Source organism: Sceloporus occidentalis, unplaced genomic scaffold (assembly GCF_023333645.1).
Source record: "Sceloporus occidentalis isolate IW3139 unplaced genomic scaffold, rSceOcc1.0.p SCAF_96, whole genome shotgun sequence".
NCBI lineage: Eukaryota > Metazoa > Chordata > Lepidosauria > Squamata > Phrynosomatidae > Sceloporus > Sceloporus occidentalis.
The window spans coordinates 1,129,010-1,147,207 of record NW_028317076.1 but is presented as its reverse complement, the minus strand read 5'-3'; the positions used below and the strand labels follow the sequence as shown (position 1 = coordinate 1,147,207).

At 37.4% G+C, this 18,198-nt stretch overlaps 1 protein-coding gene across 1 annotated transcript in view; it reads left to right on the top strand.

Moving 5' to 3' along the window:
* The first annotated feature begins 291 nt into the window (after window positions 1-291).
* Window positions 292-18,198, top strand: part of LOC149284253 (phospholipid phosphatase-related protein type 1) — a 41,702-nt gene continuing 23,795 nt past the window's right edge. The window contains exon 1 of the mRNA XM_089496945.1: window positions 292-354. Within this exon, the coding sequence (XP_089353071.1) occupies window positions 292-354 (63 nt within the window). The remainder of the gene's footprint in view (window positions 355-18,198) is intronic.

The following is an 18,198-nucleotide window of genomic DNA, read 5'->3' as shown; positions in this document are numbered from 1 at the left end:
TGTACTTGCTCAGTAGCATTCCCATAGTCACCAAAGCAGCAGCTAATTCAGTCATTCTCATTCATCGGAGTGGAAGCTCAGTATTTTTTTAATCCAATAACATTAATTTGCCTGCAGTAAAATGTTCTGAAGTCCATCTAAAACGCATTTGACATGGAAATAGGACTGTGGTGCTCCTTTGCCAAGCTGTTTATATAAATGTCACCGTTGAATAAATAAATGTGTAAGTGTTTCTTCTTTCTTTCTTTCTCCAGATATTTGTGGTATAGCTGATCAATCTGTTGAAAGGAAATGGCTTTGGAGAATAACACCCATCGCAGCTATTCAATTATACCGTGTTTCATTTTTGTCGAGGTAAGTGTAGTGCCGTCGCATTGAAAGGCTGCAGGGTTGCCATGGTGATAGCTGCAGATCAGTAAACAAGTTACTGCGAGGTTCACATACAGCTGTTACACATTTGATTGTATAGCCGCTGCATTTCTTGTGTCAATAAAATCCTTATAAACTGATTTAGACGGATGTAGGTTTGAAAAGGAAAAGTTAACGTTCTCACTGTTGTCAGTAGTTTCAAACTGTTTAACCAACTACAGCTTTTAATGGAAGAAAAAATAATAATTCACCAAACCCCCATCAAATTGTGTGAGACCATTTATTACTGAACTTATTGAGACAAATGTGCAGATCGATAGAAAAGCAGGTACGCAGACAGTCAATATGAGTTAAGGAAAGCAAGTACATATACAATTAGAGCTATGTGCTGTGCAGCGGAGTCCGCTTAACTCCTGTAAATTAGTCCTGCAGAAAAAACCCATAAATTGTAGCTAGTGATGGTATGTAGATGCCTGGCTATACTGGCTATTAATAACGTTTTGCGAATGCTCCAAAAAGGGTTTAAATATATAAAGGACCATGGGTCGACCTAGTGTATCGGTTTGTCTTAGTCTGTCAATTCTCGTCTTGTCATACCCCTTGAATATATGTATTGTATTAAGCGCTGCATAGATTGTTGGCACAGAATGTCAAGTTAAGTGTCATTCACCCTTGTTAGAAAATGCAAACTTTAGAAATATATTATATTATTAGGTATGTGCATTTGTTTCTTTTTTTATGTCTTCCTCTCTTCTCTCCTTGTGTCTTATTTCTCCTCCTATTCCCTCTTACTTTCCTTCTTTCAACCTCTTCTTTTTTTTACTTTTCTCTTTTTACCTTTTATCTTTCTTTCATTATTTATTTATTTTATTCTTTCTTCCTCTGTCTCTATTTTAATCCTTCCCCCACCCCACCCTGCAGTCATGGGCATAGGAACCCCTAAAAATGCGGGCGGGATGTTTTGGGTTTGATTCAAGTGCATTATGTTTATTGTGCATTTCACTTCTATTATTATTACATTTAAAATATAATGACATATATATGCAACTTCCCTGGTTGACTTTCCATCCATAAAAAGCACATAAAATTGTGCCGCTCTGCCCCTAGATATGCTTTATGCCCCCTAGATATGCCACTCTGCCTCCTGATATTCTTTATGCCCCCTAGATATGCCACTCTGCCTCCTCATATGCCACTGTGTCCCCCAGATATGCCACTCTGTCCCCCAGATATGCTGTATGCCCCCCCTAGATATGCCACTCTGCCCCCGATATGCCACTCTGTCCCCCTAGATATGCTTTATGCCCCACTAGATATGCCACTCTGACCCCCCCAACTTACCAATGCACCCCCAGACTCCCTGGTGCCTAGTGGGGGCAGCCGATGTACGTCTGCTCAGTGAGCGTAGACAACCTCTGCTGCTGCTCGTCACTTCCGCCGGGGCTTTTATGCCAGCACTCCGGCAGAGGGAATCCTCATCTCTGGCAGCCTGGGGAAGTCTGTGCAATGCGCTCAGACAACCTCCACTGCTGCCGGGGCTTCTACGGTGGAGCACCGGAAGGTCATGTAACACCTGCGCTCCTTCATAGAAGCCCCGGCGGAAGTGCCGACAGCAGCGGGGTTGCTTGCATTGCACAGACGTCCGAGGCTGCCGCAGAGGAGGATCTAGGTCCCCTGCAGCGCTGCAGGCGATCTGGATCCTCACCCTGCTGTTTGCCCGCATCAGGGCTAAATGAAAAAGAAAAAAAAAAACCTGCCCTGTGCCCGGAACTGCTGTGTGGCCCAGTTGTTTAAAGGTGGTTGGGGACCCCTGCCCTACCTCACTTTCTCCCAATCTCTTTTTTTACAAACATGTACAATAATATATAACTTGAAACACAGGTAAAAATAGTGTACGTTTAATACATTAAATATAGGAAAACACAGCTAATCTTTGTAACAAAAACATTTTTTTAAATATTGAAAAATTGGACCCTAGGCAAGCATTGTACTTCATTGGTTGATGGCAGACGAGTCCCCTGCTGGTGACCAATAGAGTTGCTCATACAGACTTTTAAAATCCTGGCTCAGCAACATGGCCGGCAGAGACCACTGGAAGGGACCAGGGAGGTTAGTAGACGAAGATGAAGACGAACACGAAGATTCTTCGTGTACGTTTTACCGACGCTATCTTCCCTTCTTTGTTTCTTCGGGACGAACATAAAAACAAACTCTTCGTGTTCGTTTTCATGTTCGCCCAAAGACAAATGCACAAGTCTGTTATCTACCCCACCTCACTACCAACCCTCTCTCCCCCTTCTCACTATCTACCCCCTTTTCTCACTATTTACCCTCTCTTCCCTCTTTCTCACTATCTACCCCCTCTCACTATGTACCCCATCTATCTACCCCCTCTCTCTACACTCCCTACCCCCGCTTTGTAGTTCGTGTGGCTTCAATGCTGAGCACCGGCATATGACGTCATATTCAGAGGCCTCGTGCTCTCACCACGGCAGTCAGGTCATCGCTGAGGAAGGTGGCAGCAGGGAGCAGAGGAGACGCCGGGAGGTTGCTAAAAACTCATTCATGAGCGACAGCTCGGCTCCCCTCTCTCCTCCACCAGGGTGTCGTACAGCATTTCGATTGGGGGTTCCTACGGCACTGGGGGGGGAATTTCTTCATTATTGTTCCCCCCCACCCTCCCCCCGGTTCATACACTCATGCCTGCAGACCCTGACCCACAAACATTTCTCACACACACACACACAACAGTATCCAGCAAATATTTCTTGTCCTTCCTTGTTTTCTCTCTGTCTTTATTAAAATTTTCAAACACTTGTATTTGGCAGTGCAACTGCACCAATGACACCATCTGTCAGACACTTCCCCTAAAGGCCCCCTCCCACACCACCCAACAGGATCTTGCACCCAAGGGTGAGCCTGTGGTTAGTGATACTTGGGTGCAGTATTTCTTTGTTGTTCCCACCCAGTAAATAACACAATAACATACAGATGTGCTCTATCCACTTGCAGCTAACCCTCTAATTCTAACAGGGTACACACACTCTACTATATGCTGACACTCACACTTTAGCAGGAACAATCTGTGGGTTCAGAATGAAGGCACGGATTTGTGTAAGCGGCAATAATCTTGTAAACCATAGACAGGCACGGCTCAGGGCAGGCGGCGACAATCTCATAAACGGTAAGCAGGCACAGGTCAAGGCAGGCGGCGACAATCTCATCAACGGTAAACAGGCACGGGTCAGGGCAGGCGGCAAACACTCAAAGTCAGGAGACGGTCCAGGAGTCAAAATACCGGAGACAGGCAGTAAGGAAGTATAAGGCACAGGAGGACAACAGGACACAACTATAGGGGAGCTGGTATAACCAAACAATGAGTGTAGTGCTTGGTTCCTTTTTATAGTGTCATTTGTTAGCGCCAAAGCGCGTTCTCCTGTAATTTCTCCTACTCCCTGTAGAGGGAGTAGATGTACACGTTTGTTCTTGAATTTGTATGTGTAATCTACTGTGTACATGTACAGTTAATGTAGTCATTTTAGGCAGCATGTACAAAGCCATCATTGCTTTAGCTTTATGACATAGTTACGTTTTTCAGATACCTGTCCATTTAACATGTTGAAGGGTGATCATTATTCTGCTGCAGTACAGTTAAAGTACATGATGAGTTACATAGAAGAATGACTAGGTTAACGTTAGCATGACATTTTTCAAACTATATTGTCTATCCAAGGTCCACTCCAAAGTGACTGGCACACTCAGTGACTGAAGGAAGTGCATCTATGTTGCTATTTTAGCACAATGAATATGTTAATTGAAATACTGTTACAAAAAAAAAAAAAATAATCAAAACATAACATATACACAAATAAGAAATAACTCAAGATAATTAAAATAATTAATTAAAAATACATTACTTATCAAAAAGTTCTACTGTTTTCAATACATTTTCATAACAGCTCTACAAATCATTTTTTAAGTCCTCATTCAATGCAGGATTTACGTATGTAGTTTGCTATGGTATTTAAACTTTGCACTGGAACAATTCTTTAATCCCTAGAACCCTAAAGGGATTATGTATGAAGGTACTGTAATGGCATAATAGGTATAATGCAATATAATGGTGTGTGTATATGCAGAATTACCAGCCTTCATGTACAGTTGTGGGGATAATTTAGTGTTTATTTTGCGCATTAAAAATTATACATTAATAATATGACAAGATTCTACCTTCTATTCCACAAACATTTAAAAGCATTCTGTTGGATTTTCTACCTGTATTATGTTGTAATTATATTATATTATTATATTATACTTGCACTTAGTTTGCATATATAGTAATCTCTGCCAGTTCTCAATCAGCTATGGAATTACTACAACTAGATTAGGAGCATCTAGGTAATTGTTGTGGTGTTAGCCCAGGCTGGATGGGACCTTTAAGGATATTTGTATGGTTCCAACAGTCTCTGCTCCAGGATGATATACACTGCCCTTTATTAATAAATTGTATGACATGGCTTACTTCTTGTTTATTAAATAAGAAAAAACACACCACATCTGTTTTGTATTTTTGAGGCTTCTTTTTTGGGTGTAACATTTTTTCCAGCATTTAAACAAATAAGAAAATTACAATGATGTATGCTAATAATGAACACAATTGAAGTGGTTCTGTTAATCTTAGTTTAATCAATCACTTATTCAAGTAACACATTCAAAGACTGACTCTCCTTTAATGTTCTGAAGCATCACGTTATATTCTATGATAAAATAATGAAAAGCAATGTTAAAAATGCATATCTCTTAAATTTCTGACCCAAACATCACACATCAAATAGAGTGATTTATTTATTGCATGAAACACACAGCAGGGTAGATATTAAATGAGACAGGAAAAAAATAGCTTCATAGTAACAGGTTTATTAGAGGCATTTATATAATAATAGCTCCCTGGAAGGTTGAAATATGCATTTATTTTTACATGTGCTTTCTTAAATGGGATACGGTAAGTGAATATAATTTTCTAGACTGCATTGTTTATGTATGTGTTAAACTGTAAACTAGTTGTTAACAAATTTATTTTTCCCTTTCAAAATATAATAGGGTTCTGTACAGTTATTCTCATAACTCATAGCTTTTTTCATATCATTTTGGGGATTACATTTTTCTATATAAAGCTATGGTTGGTACATAATTTATTATGTTGCTAAATACTTATGGCGATTAAATAAATGCAACTGGGGGTGAAGAATGTTATCATGAAATGCTAAGAATATTGTGAGAAGCATAGCATTGCCTAAGTCTGTTTTTATGGGTTATTCATAATGTATATATTGTTTATAAATGTTTTCAAATATATTTAAGGTCTAGTGTAGAGTAGCTTCTACTTTTGCTTTGTTATTTAAACTTTTATTCCTGCGACCCAGTGCAGTGATATCACATACACTCAAAAACCTACTGATGTACGAATAGGGCAGATGACTTTTGGCCCACAGGCAATCTCAGTCAAATGCCCCAGTAATTTGGAAGACAGTATTCTGAGTAATCGTATCTTTACCTGTAGTTCATTATCTTAGAAACAGCAATCACCATGTTAAATGCCGTTATACAACACAGTGCATTGAGGACCACAGTGACAAGTTTCTTGCAACTCAGTATTGGGTCTTAATCCAAATTTTAAAGAACCCTGCATTAATGCATACGGTTATAGAAACAATATTTTGTAATAGTGGAGCATTCCGCATTTCTGGAGGTTTGTAGGAGATGATAGCTCTATCTGCTTCTGAATAGAGCTAGACCAACAAGTAAATCACTAGACGTGGACTGTTGGTTAAAGGAAAGACTAATGCACACAGAAAACAGTTTTTAAACAAAGAAAGAAAAGTGCTCATTTTATTTATCTAGATTACATTGTGTTTTAAGAAACCACTATCATGGTTGGTGCAATAAAAGCAGAACCTTTATAAGACAGCAAATTATACAGATGTAAATGCCCATGGGCAATGACACTATATCCTCATAGCAAATGACTGTCAATAACAGTTATTGTATTACAAACCATAATAAGGGTTGTAAGTTTGAAGAAACAAAAGCTAGAATACAAAACGTATAATGATTAAAACGTGATTATATTGTTGTTTTTAAAGCAGGTCCTACACTTTGCCATCTCTAAATAGTTTGCTTTTTGGGGTTCCTGCAAAGATCAATGTGACATATTGAGCATTGAAGATCACCCAAGTAACAAATTATATATAAATATGTGACAGTGGAACTAATAATTAAAACAAAGCCTTGTCAATGCAGCTCAGATGTGCATGAGAAAAGGGCTAAAATTCCTGTAAAGTTTCTCCGTTATTATCTTGAAAGAGAATGTGTTCAGCTGCCATAAGCACTGTTCATCAGAGAGCTTGTACTGAAAGATATGGAAATTAAACCTGACAAAAGTAACCAGTGGAGGTGGGGCACATTAAAGGCAAACCAAGCAAGGCAAAGCTATTTCCCTAGCAAAAAATAATTGATGACATTTTAGATAGAACATTAAAAGAATTGGCAAACAACAAACACTTGCTATGTACTGTTGTTGTAGGGAATTTTGTAAAGACATGCGACTCATTACATGTTTAGTAAACACACACACATATATATATATATATATATATATATATATATATAATGCCTATGCATATGTGTACCAGAAATCTATTAAACAATCGCATATTGTCACTTTGACGGGACCGACCTGTACCCCGACTGGGTACTCCCGCCAAACGTTGCTTCCTCCTGCCGGGACACCAACAAGTAACCCCTTCAGCGCCAGGCAGAACCAGCGTTGTAGATAGAAGGTGGGACGTCGCTGCACCGGAGCTGCATTGGCACTGTGGCTATCCGAAGCTTAGCTACACAGCGAGGCTACAGCCCACCCCAAACATCAGGCAACACTCAGGTTGAGGTGAAAATAGGACTCATTAATTAAAACCAAAGACAGAGCTATATATACACAAGTAAGAGGGGCTTTACAAATATCACGTGATCTAATTACCATGTCAGGAAGAAAGTAATTAGATCAAATCCTGCAACACAATATCTGGGGGAAGGACAGAATGAAACGAGACATAAATAATTATATTAATTGGGGACGTAGACGTGGAATGACGATAGACATATAATTGACTTGAGACAGACACTGGCCAGGACACAGGGATAACAGGAGCTCACAGGATTAACAGCTACCTGTTATGCAGCAGTGACACCTAGTCATACCTACAGGGAGTCTTAAGACAAGGGCTAAATCACACAATAACAGGGGAAACACTTCACACCTATGCAATCAACAATGCAAAGACAATCAGCCTTCTTCCTACCACAGGATGTCCAGCTGATGTTACATTTTTGAGACTCTGAGTGCTAAAATATGGGGAACATCAGCAGAAACTGAACCCCTGTATCCACACACAGAAGTCTCTACAAGGCCTGGGCCCATAGTCGATAGGGAGGAAGCTGGCTCTCAGGCCTCTCCAGGGGCCCCAGTGATGGAGGGTTCTGTCACAGTCACTTCACACTTTCCACCACATACCTTTTATGTGACTTATATTGGAAAATATTGGCAAAAGAACATGTAATTGTTCCCGCTGCTTTATGTGCAGAAGTGGCCCTAACCAGTAATTAGTGTACTAAAAAAGGTACAGATGGAAGCTCATGGATTGGTTGCGAGTGAAAAGTTGCCTATTTCCATCACTCACAGTGAATATGTGTTGTTAATGTGACATGTTGAACACAATAGATGTTTTGTGGAAGCCCATTAAATATTGGAGATGGTGCAGTTAGCACATTAATTTAAAGACAAAAGGAGCAGATAAAATGCTTTATCATCCCAGCACAAGAATGTGAGAAAATATAAATTTGAGAAAAAATTGGCTCCCTGCATCATTTATCCCCGTTCTCTCTTCTCTAGATCCTTTCTTCCTTTCTCCCTGTCCCTTTCAATCGTTCACACTGTCAGTCCATTTCACTTTCAATTATGCACACAGACACACGGCCTTTTAGATTGACTGTTAAGGGAAAAATGTAGATATAATAGAACAGCACTGTATTTGTGTTTTTATGCAAATTGAAGTACTAGCAAATAAGTCATACTTCATTATTACTTTTTATTACTTTTTAACCATTATATTTTCTGTCGTTTCTTTCTGTTTGTGAACATATCATTCCCATATGGATAAGGTGGCAACTGAGCCATTCCATCATGTTTGGTAATTTTTTTTATAAAATCATGTAAAGTGGCAATTATACTCCAAATACAATATGTGATGCCAATTTAGCTGTAGTTAGGCTTGCCACCAGCAGGCCACAAATAGCCAACATCAAGAACATTCAGACAGTAAGTTTCTTCACTCAATTGTTAGTTTTGTACTATAAGGCAAAAATACTAAAAAATTATCTTGCTATTTCTTATGTACCCTAATTCACTAAAGGGTGATTGCACTTAAGTTGACCAAACTACATGCTTATTACAACCCACTCTTCTGCTCACTAAAAGCAATTCATATCGAGAAATCCACCCAACTACAACATATTCGAGTTGTGCAGAGTTGAAACTCAAGAAAGTAGTTAATGAGTAGGCATAAAAACCTGTCCTTAAAAAACTAAATATCTGGATGTAACAAAAAAACAAAATTATATGCTTATCCACAAGACTTTTAACCTTGGTCCTAAACCAACTCACAGTAGGAACTTTGCAAACTTGAATACAATCATTTGCAATGGAAATTCTCCATGTCATGTAACTTTACCTCTGGTTGAGCATTAAGGCTAAAACTAGAGAGAAATTAGGAGATTCTCTGTAGACAGTTCATGAAGTTAATGTTTTAGCAAAATTGTATTTCGTCAAGTTTTCCCGCATTTTTGTGCCAGCAACACCTTGATAAATCACCCCTATAATGTGTAACACTTAAGTATAACTTGATTCCAGTACGTAGAAACTTTTAAAGTCTATACACATGCATCTTTTTTAATTAAGTAAAATTGCTTGGCTTTCAGGAGCTTACTATCAATATGGATATATTTTAAAGCCAAGTGTACCATAAATCTGAGTGTTTCTTTTTAAGCTATATTACTTTGTACTTTTCTATAGAATGTTTTCCAGTGGAGGATACTTTTGATGAATATTGTGGTCAAAGGTTTATGGAACGATGAGGATATTTCCTGGAAGTGGATGTTGAGTGCTCTGACATAGATGCATTACTATGAGGTTGATGCCAAGAGCTTGGCTTTCTGATTTTTTTTTTTAATTCAGTTAAAAGCTACTTTACGCTGGCTGCGGAATCTAGTTACATTTTATCTTAATTGATCTTGTAACACCTTGTAATACTGCAGCATTTGCTAAAGTTTTGGACTGGAAAAGTAAAAGATGAACAATACCTGTAGTGATATCAAGAGAGCAATTTCGTAGAGCAGAAAATTAAACCTATACATTTAACTAGCTTACCAGCAAATTATGTATAGATTACATTTTATCATAAATAATCAAGATAACTTGCCTTAAGGCACCCTGTATATATATTTTATGTATATGTTTGCTAGCATAAAATATTGATGATACTCTCCTATACCTCAGTCATCAAATACATTGTAAGCTCGCAAGAGAAAGGCCCTCTTCTCCCCCTGTACCAGTATATATAACGTCTGTTAATATTTAAATTGTCGTACTTAATTTTACTGCACCCTTTTGTAACTGCGCTATGGAATCTGATTCTCTTATTTGTGAATGACATTTGAGCTTTAAGGATATGGCATATCTTAAGTTAGGAAAGTATATATAGCTGTCCCTGTCTTATATTTTTGGATGTACTTAAACCTATAGACGTAAGGCTTGAGTTAATTTGATTTGTTACAACAGAACTTTTCAAATGTTTTTACATGTATCTTAATATTTATTCCCCTCATACTCTTTTAAAAAATTACAGGGGCGGGGTTGTGGCTATATTTCCTTTTCAAATAATCCTATAGTTTATATTTCAATTTGTGATATCAAAGACAAGTTTGTAATTGCACAGATAAATGGATTCAGCACTATTTGGGGGCCCAGATTATCTTTGAAAACGTTATGTTTTGTCATCATTTTTTGTCAATTATGGTTATTTCCATTTTCACTTCATCCACATTAACAACATGAGTATCTCAGGCCTTATGAGCTTCTTATAAGCCATGCCGTAGATCATAGCTAATGGCTAAAATGCGGCTCACTAAATGAACTAGGTCCAGCTTTTGACCAACTGAGGTGAAAGATGAAGTCAAAGAGGAATAAGATGGATGCATAGGTAGACCTTGAAGCCAAAAATTGTCTGACAAATACATTTTCTATATTATTTGAGTTAGTCTTCATATTTAACATGATGACAAAGTATTTTTGAGGTTACTTTAGTGTGAAAAATGATATGGACACTAAGTCAGTAGGACATTGAAAGGAAAACCATTACCGCATGTCATTTATTAGATCTATTTTATGATCCATTGGTAAAGTGAATATTTGGCAAGTAAAACATTTCTTCATTTCATTACTGTAGTTAATGAGGTGTATTTGAGAAACCTGGCAATTAAACATTTAAGTTAGTGTTGTCAGAGTAACTCATTGTACCCATTTAATGTGATTCTCTTGGATTTTAGAAGCCATAGTTTTGTTTATGAAGGCATGGTTTTAGAAGTGTTTTCTTAAAAAGGATCTAAGAATGTTGTATTCTTTGTTAATGTAACTCAGCAGGAAATGTTTTAAGCAAATCAAATGTATTTTATTTTCTATTTTTGTTTCTGTTTGATAAGACATTTTCCTAAATGTTATGTATTATATCACTTTTCAAAACAGCCATGATTAATTAATAATAAGGTTTGTTAATAAGATCTCCAGATATATCTGCCTCCTAACTTTTTTGTTCAAATTTATATTAGTGTACCCCTTTCCAGCTCCTAAATAATAGCAAAAAATAGCCAATCACCTATGATACATAACTTTACTTAATCATATTTACACTCTCACTTGTAAATTTGTTTGTCCACTTACATGATACATGTACCGTGATGCGTCTACGTTTCTAAGACATAAATATATGTTAATTTTGGGACTATTGGGAAAAAATAATAATATAGAACATTCTGTCTTAAAAACCAGTTGGAAATCCTGTGAAATTATATATAAATAACCTCACTTTGAATACTTTTGCCTATTATACACTTGATTTGTTTTATCAAAGGATATAATTCTCCTTGTTCTGTAATCCTCTGCTATTTCTGTAATCTTAACTTTGCATTTCACTGAACTACTTCTTCATCCATCTTCCCCTATATGTCTCAGGTGGCCCCTATCTTTGTGTACTTTTTGATACATAGTGCTTTTAGGTACCTCCCAACACTTTTTGCCTACAGTCTCGATTTTCAGCCACTGTCCAGGTAGCTGCACCGGTGTCCCACTTTTGTATATGTGAGGATCATGAGGCACAGACCTTCATAATAACTGGTACATGACCACCTCATAATGCTCTGAAGATTACCACAAGGTAAGGTTGGGTGGCCTTTCCTCTGAAATTAAATTAATCTTTTGATTTTGATACCCTTTAAAGTGCACCAAAGTCAATTTTGCATTACAGATACAGAATGTGTGGCTGGAACACCATATGATTCAAGCAATTATCTGTGTATATCCCATGTCAAATAAGTGTATAGGCCATCCATTAACCTCTTTGACTGTAAGCTTTTCAGGTCAATGCATAAAATATACAAAATATTTACTGTAGTATTCTATGCTTAAAGATCTGGATGTACCTAAAAAGAGCTGTGTCTTAAAATGTGAAATGCATAGATAGATAGACAGACAGACAGACAGACAGACATTATACTCTTTAGGGCTATAATATTTTCTATTATTATTAGTTTTTTATTTTAGTTTTTTTAAATTGAATTATTACATTACTGATTTAACACACACACACAAACACACATATATATATATTTAGTTTAAATTAAAATGTTCTCGTATGGAATAGTGGCCATTTTAAATGTAATTTGTTATTTTCTATACATTTATTTAACTTAACTACTCAAAGCTTAGGCTTGGTGTATTGCATATATAAATTAGAACATGACATGTACCATAGTCTCAGATTTCTTCATATAAATGTAAGGGTTGAATACGGTTTAGTTAAGGCCAATTAAAAGGATGCTGTTACTCACCTGCCCTCGGCTCCCACGTTGCCACAGCAACCGCCACGCAGGAGAGGGAGACCCCCCTCCAATGCACGGCCACCTCCGCAGCAGCCGCCACGCAGGAGAGGGATACCCCCCTCCAACGCTCGGCCACCTCCGCAGCAGCCGCCACGCAGGAGAGGGAGACCCCCCTCCAACGCAGGCCACCTCCGCAGCAGCCGCCACGAAGGAGAGGGATACCCCCCTCCAACACACGGCCACCTCCGCAGCAGCCACCATGCAGGAGAGGGAGACCCTCCTCCAATGCACTGCCGCTTCCGCCGTCGTCCGCTGTATTGCCGCGCAGGAGAGGCAGACCTCCTGGTACACGGTGTCCTGCTTCGGATACCGGAAGTGAGGTCATGACGGTTTGGCGGGAGATTCAAACTTCCCCTGCGGTTTCCTATTTAAACCTCCTCAGTTCAACCAGACCTTGCCTTCTGATGGTTGTCTAAGCCTTGTGCTAGTACCCAGATAGTGTTTTGATTCTGTTTTCTCATGTATGATCCCGGCTTGTCTGACTTCGTTGATTTCCTGTTACCTGACCTCGGCTACGTTTACGTTTATCCTGTTCTCCTGAATCCTGACTTCGGCTACGTTATATGACAATCCTGCTCTCCGGAATCCTGACCTCGGCTTGTCTGACCTGTTCTGTCCTGGAGTCCTACCTGACCACAGATGCACACTGTTGTATTATTCAACATACACAAATATTTTTAAATACGTGTGCAGTGAGGTAACCACGTGGAATCACAGCTTACTGGGCCAGTCAAGGCAAATCTCCCCAACCAGCCCATGATCCTCACTATACCCCAAGGTTTGTCAAACAATCTTTCTTTGCATAATTCAAACTAATTAGTTTGAATTTACATACATTTAGTTTAGTCTCCTTTGCAACATAATTTTCACATTGTAATTATTGGTGTTCATCTCTCTCTACATGTTCTGATTTATCTTGCTTTGACACAAGTACCCTTGTATGAACTGGTATTAATCCATTTTACCAGGATGTGAGCTTTAGTTCCCATTGAGATGAGCAGAAGTCAGTTTTGATTTCTATTTTCTTTGATGCATTTGTCCCCTGGGTAAACCTTAACAAAGGGCAAGCTTCAGAAAACCGTAAGAATATATAGTGACTCGCTACATAGCCGTGGCATCCTGGCACAACAGAAGCAAACAGAAATGTGTTTCAAGCATTTTCTCACTTGGAATATGCACAACTATTTTTAAAAAGCACGATACTAATAATACAATAATAATAATTGAATATCCATCATGGGCAGCCTCAACACTGAACTGTTGTAGATCTCTACTGACACCTACCTGCTTGTATAGTTAATGCTTTTTCCTGGAATTGCATTACTCAACTGGTATACTTGCACAATATTATTATTAGTATTATCTTTTATTTATATAGTGCCAACATTTTATGCAGCGCTTAATACAATACATGAATTCAAGGGATATGACAAGACAAGAATTGACAGACTAAGACAAACCGATACATCAGGTGGAGAAAGCCCTGCTCGCAAGTTTACAATCTTGAGGGAATACAAATACTTTGATCGTATTTTGTGCAGAATATTGTATGGGATTAATAGATTATAAAGTAGCAGGTCTATGCCAAAAATTATATCTACAGATCTGTCACATTCTATTACATATAATTTTAATGGATTGCTCACTCAGTACACTGAAGTTCTTAGCATAAAGTAAGCATAGATATTTATGAAAATAAGGAAAAACTGTTTTGTTAGAGACCACCTTTTTCTTCCTGAGTATTATGTCATGAAATTGATGTAGTTTTAGCAGATTTTCAGCAGGGTCACAGGAGGATGACAACCTAATTCCATGCACCCACACAAATTATATATTGCCTCTTCAATGTCAGATAGAACTTTCTTTTGATACCATTTTTGACTGTATAGCCCAATATTTTGTATAAATAATACATTAAAATAATAAAAATATATGAAAAAAAACATTTTGCTAGTATTTTTAAGAAAATGTTTCTCAAACCAGTTCAAATGACCAAAATACCTCAAAATATATTAATGTAAATGTCTTTGAAAAACCCTACATGTATAGGTTTCTTTTTATGTTTTTTGGAAGTTACGGGGCACAAAAATGTCAAACTTGAAATTTTAGACTGTTTGAGACTGTTTAGCAGCTCACCAGCTAAAAATCTCACAAAAATACAAATTTTTGGAGAGAAGACAAGCCAGGGTATTTCACTAGAAGCATTTGGACAGATCATGCAACAAGTTGTTTATTTTTGTTGCTTTTTCACAAAACTTTCCATGTTTCTTGTGAGTGTTTGCACAGATTACATGCAACTGCAAAATGTATCCAGCTTGCTTCTGTAGATTCCAAAAATACATCATTTTTTATGAGCATCGCGTTCCTTGAGAATGTGATTCTCCATTTATATTCATATGATGATCATGTGAGACTTCCAATGTGGGGGAAGCAATAATGGCAGTTTCTGAGTACTGCCTCTGCTCCCCTGCACTAAAACTTTTTTATTTTCTTACTTTTATATTTACTTCCAATCAGCAGCACTCACTACACATTATGGAAGACTTGAGTAATTGTGTGAGACTTCTGGAGCATGGAGGGTTAGGTTTAATGTTGGTTACTAACTTCCTGAGTTCATGCAATCATTTAATATGTGCCTGGATGAAGCTTACTTATATTTTTTCTAGTAGATTTAAAGTGAATGCAACTTATTTCAATAACATCTCCATATAAGACAAACCCTTTTTTAGGAATGATGCCAAACCTGGTTTCTGGTTAATGAAGCTTCCCCAAATGGATTTTCCTAGGCATGGCTATCAATTTCTACCTTACTGATCACTGACTTGCCAACTTTTTACTGCCATGCAGGCATAAGTCATAGTTTGCAGATGGATGAGTAGACATTTTAATTGGTTCATTTCATATTTAGTAAAGGTTATTTTAAATCCAGCCAAATTACTATTCCTCAAGGGTCGAACATGACAGTTCATATCCAAAGATTAAAAAACACATGCTCCAACGTAGACCATAATTTATGGAGCACATATGGAGCAGTACTAAAAATAGGATATCTAGCTGTGCCAGGCACAGTAAATTGACCGTTTAAACTATTATTGTATGTGAGCATACCATATTTGAAGCATTGCCATACCTGGGAACTTTCTAAATGAGTTGACGTGGGCTCTTTTAATGTGTACCATTTTGATGGTCCATAATGCAGATTATGTGTAACATCTCATTAAATGTGTTAACGTAATGGTTCTTATACCTACAGTGCTGTGAAAACGCATTTGCCCTCCTCCCAGTTTGTTCTATTTTTGCATATTTGTCACACTTAAATGTTAAGGATCATCAAACTAATCAAAATAACCAGAGATAATACAAAATGGATTTTAAATGATTATTTCATGTATAGAAGAAAAAAGTTAGGTTTTGATTAACTCTTTGCCTTTAATAAATGAAATGATCATTTAAAAGATGCATTTTGTGTTTATTAGGAATTATTTGGAAGATCTAAACAAGTAAATGTGAAAAATTTACCAAAAATAGAAGCAATTGGAAATGGAGCAAATACCTGTTAAAGAAACCTTGACTTCGTATTATCATTATTTAAGGATAGACTTAATTGAGTAACTAACATGCATTTAAACATGCATATGATCAAAAGCACTAATTAGGACTCCTAGATATCATCAGCTCAATGTAGACTATAGGTGGCTCAGCTCCAGACTATGTGACCCTTCACCCTGAGATTGGAGCTTAAACCATGTATTGCCTTAAGTAGCCATTCACATATCTCCCAACATTTTATGTGACCAAAGACGGACACCATTATTTTGGGTGATGTGGTTAGAGGTTAGAGTGTGGCATTCAGAAAAAGTAATATATTTTATTTACACAACTAAAGAGATACTTGCCAGTCGGTAAATGAAAATGACTGAGAATATAATTTATGTTTATGTCAAAATCAAACTACCAGGGTTCCTGAAGGTATGAATTAAGAAATGCAGATCTAGGTATTTTATCATCTACAAAAGGAACATCTGTTGCTTTAAAATGCTAATAAAGCAGCATTCAAGTATTTTTGAGTCTCAGTTGAAGGTTGCTATGGTGATGCTGTTGGAGCTGTTGGTTACCTTGATCTGCAGACCTGTGTTTTCAATGGTCACAAAAAAATATAGTGCCAATTAATTGGGAAGGCAGCTTGCACTACCAATCAAAATACCCAAGACTACATACTGTGGTTGGCATGTTTATACTTGTGTTTTGAACCATGTTATGATTGGCATTTTCCATGTAAATTATGGCACTTTCCCATACCTCCAAAGTGTTCCCAATTAAGAAGGGCACTCCATCTTTGGTGCCAAATCCTTACAAATCCCTCACAATGTTTTCTGTATATAATTAGCAACACAAAAATTTGTATATTGATAGCTGGATAAAATCAAGATGACCTTAAGATACCTGTGTCACGTGTGGTTAAAGGTGTGGTGGGCATGGTCATACGTGGTGCTTGGCTTAGGCAATCATGCCTGAAGTATCACCTTGTGGTGCTCAGCTGTATAGCATTGTAAAGTGGCGACAAGTAGTTTGAAAAAACCACAGTAGTGGTTATTTCACAGACCTCCTTTGATTTTATAGCTCCTGGTCATAGGAGGCCTAGAAAATCAGGATAGTGTCTGAAAATCAGAAGTGTCCAACTAAAACCAACACGCCTAGTAGGTACGAAATTGTGTGAATAAAGTACATTCTTCTTCTTCTAAACATCTTATTCAATTGCAAAAATATTGAAAGGTCATATTCATATAAACAGTCATCGTAGTCACACCTCTAACCCCGTTACCTGAAAACAAAAGTATGCCTCTTTGGATATTTCAAATGTTTAGAGGTATGCTGCGTGACATCATATAGCTTTTGACTAAATTACCTAAATGAGACTTTTTCCATGATCTAGCGTTCTGTTACTCAGATCATTTCTTTCCCCCATCATTCATCCAACTATTTAAAAACTTGAGCTACTGTTGAGATATTGCTCAGCCACTTCTGTATTTCGTGGTTCATGTCTCCCAACAGTAGCTGCAGCTAGGGAGCAAAGGGTTGATGCCTATGCTTAAGACATATTTACAATAAAGCCCAGAACATTCATTTTTTGTTGTTCAAATCACAGATTTCCTTCTGAGATGTCGAAGTTGTCAATAAAAGCTTGTATATATTTTCGATAATGTGCTAATTGCAACATCTGAGTTGTAGTAGAACTGCCATTTAAAACTGTTGGAGTTGTTCACACCTGCTTGGCATCAACCAGCACTTCTAGCTGTTAAATTATACTTTGCTTGCGTATTATTCTAGTAACAGCAAGCATAATGCATTTAGCTAGAACAGAATAATCATTAGCATTACCTGATAACAGAAGGTGAGCAATTAAGCATATAGTTGAAAGTACCTTTAAAATGGAAATTAAATTGTTTTATTTGGATTGTCAAGTATTTGTGTGTGTGTGTGTATATATATATATATATATATATATATATATATATATATATATACATGGCATTGTCAATGTGTTTTCACTGAAGTGAAAAT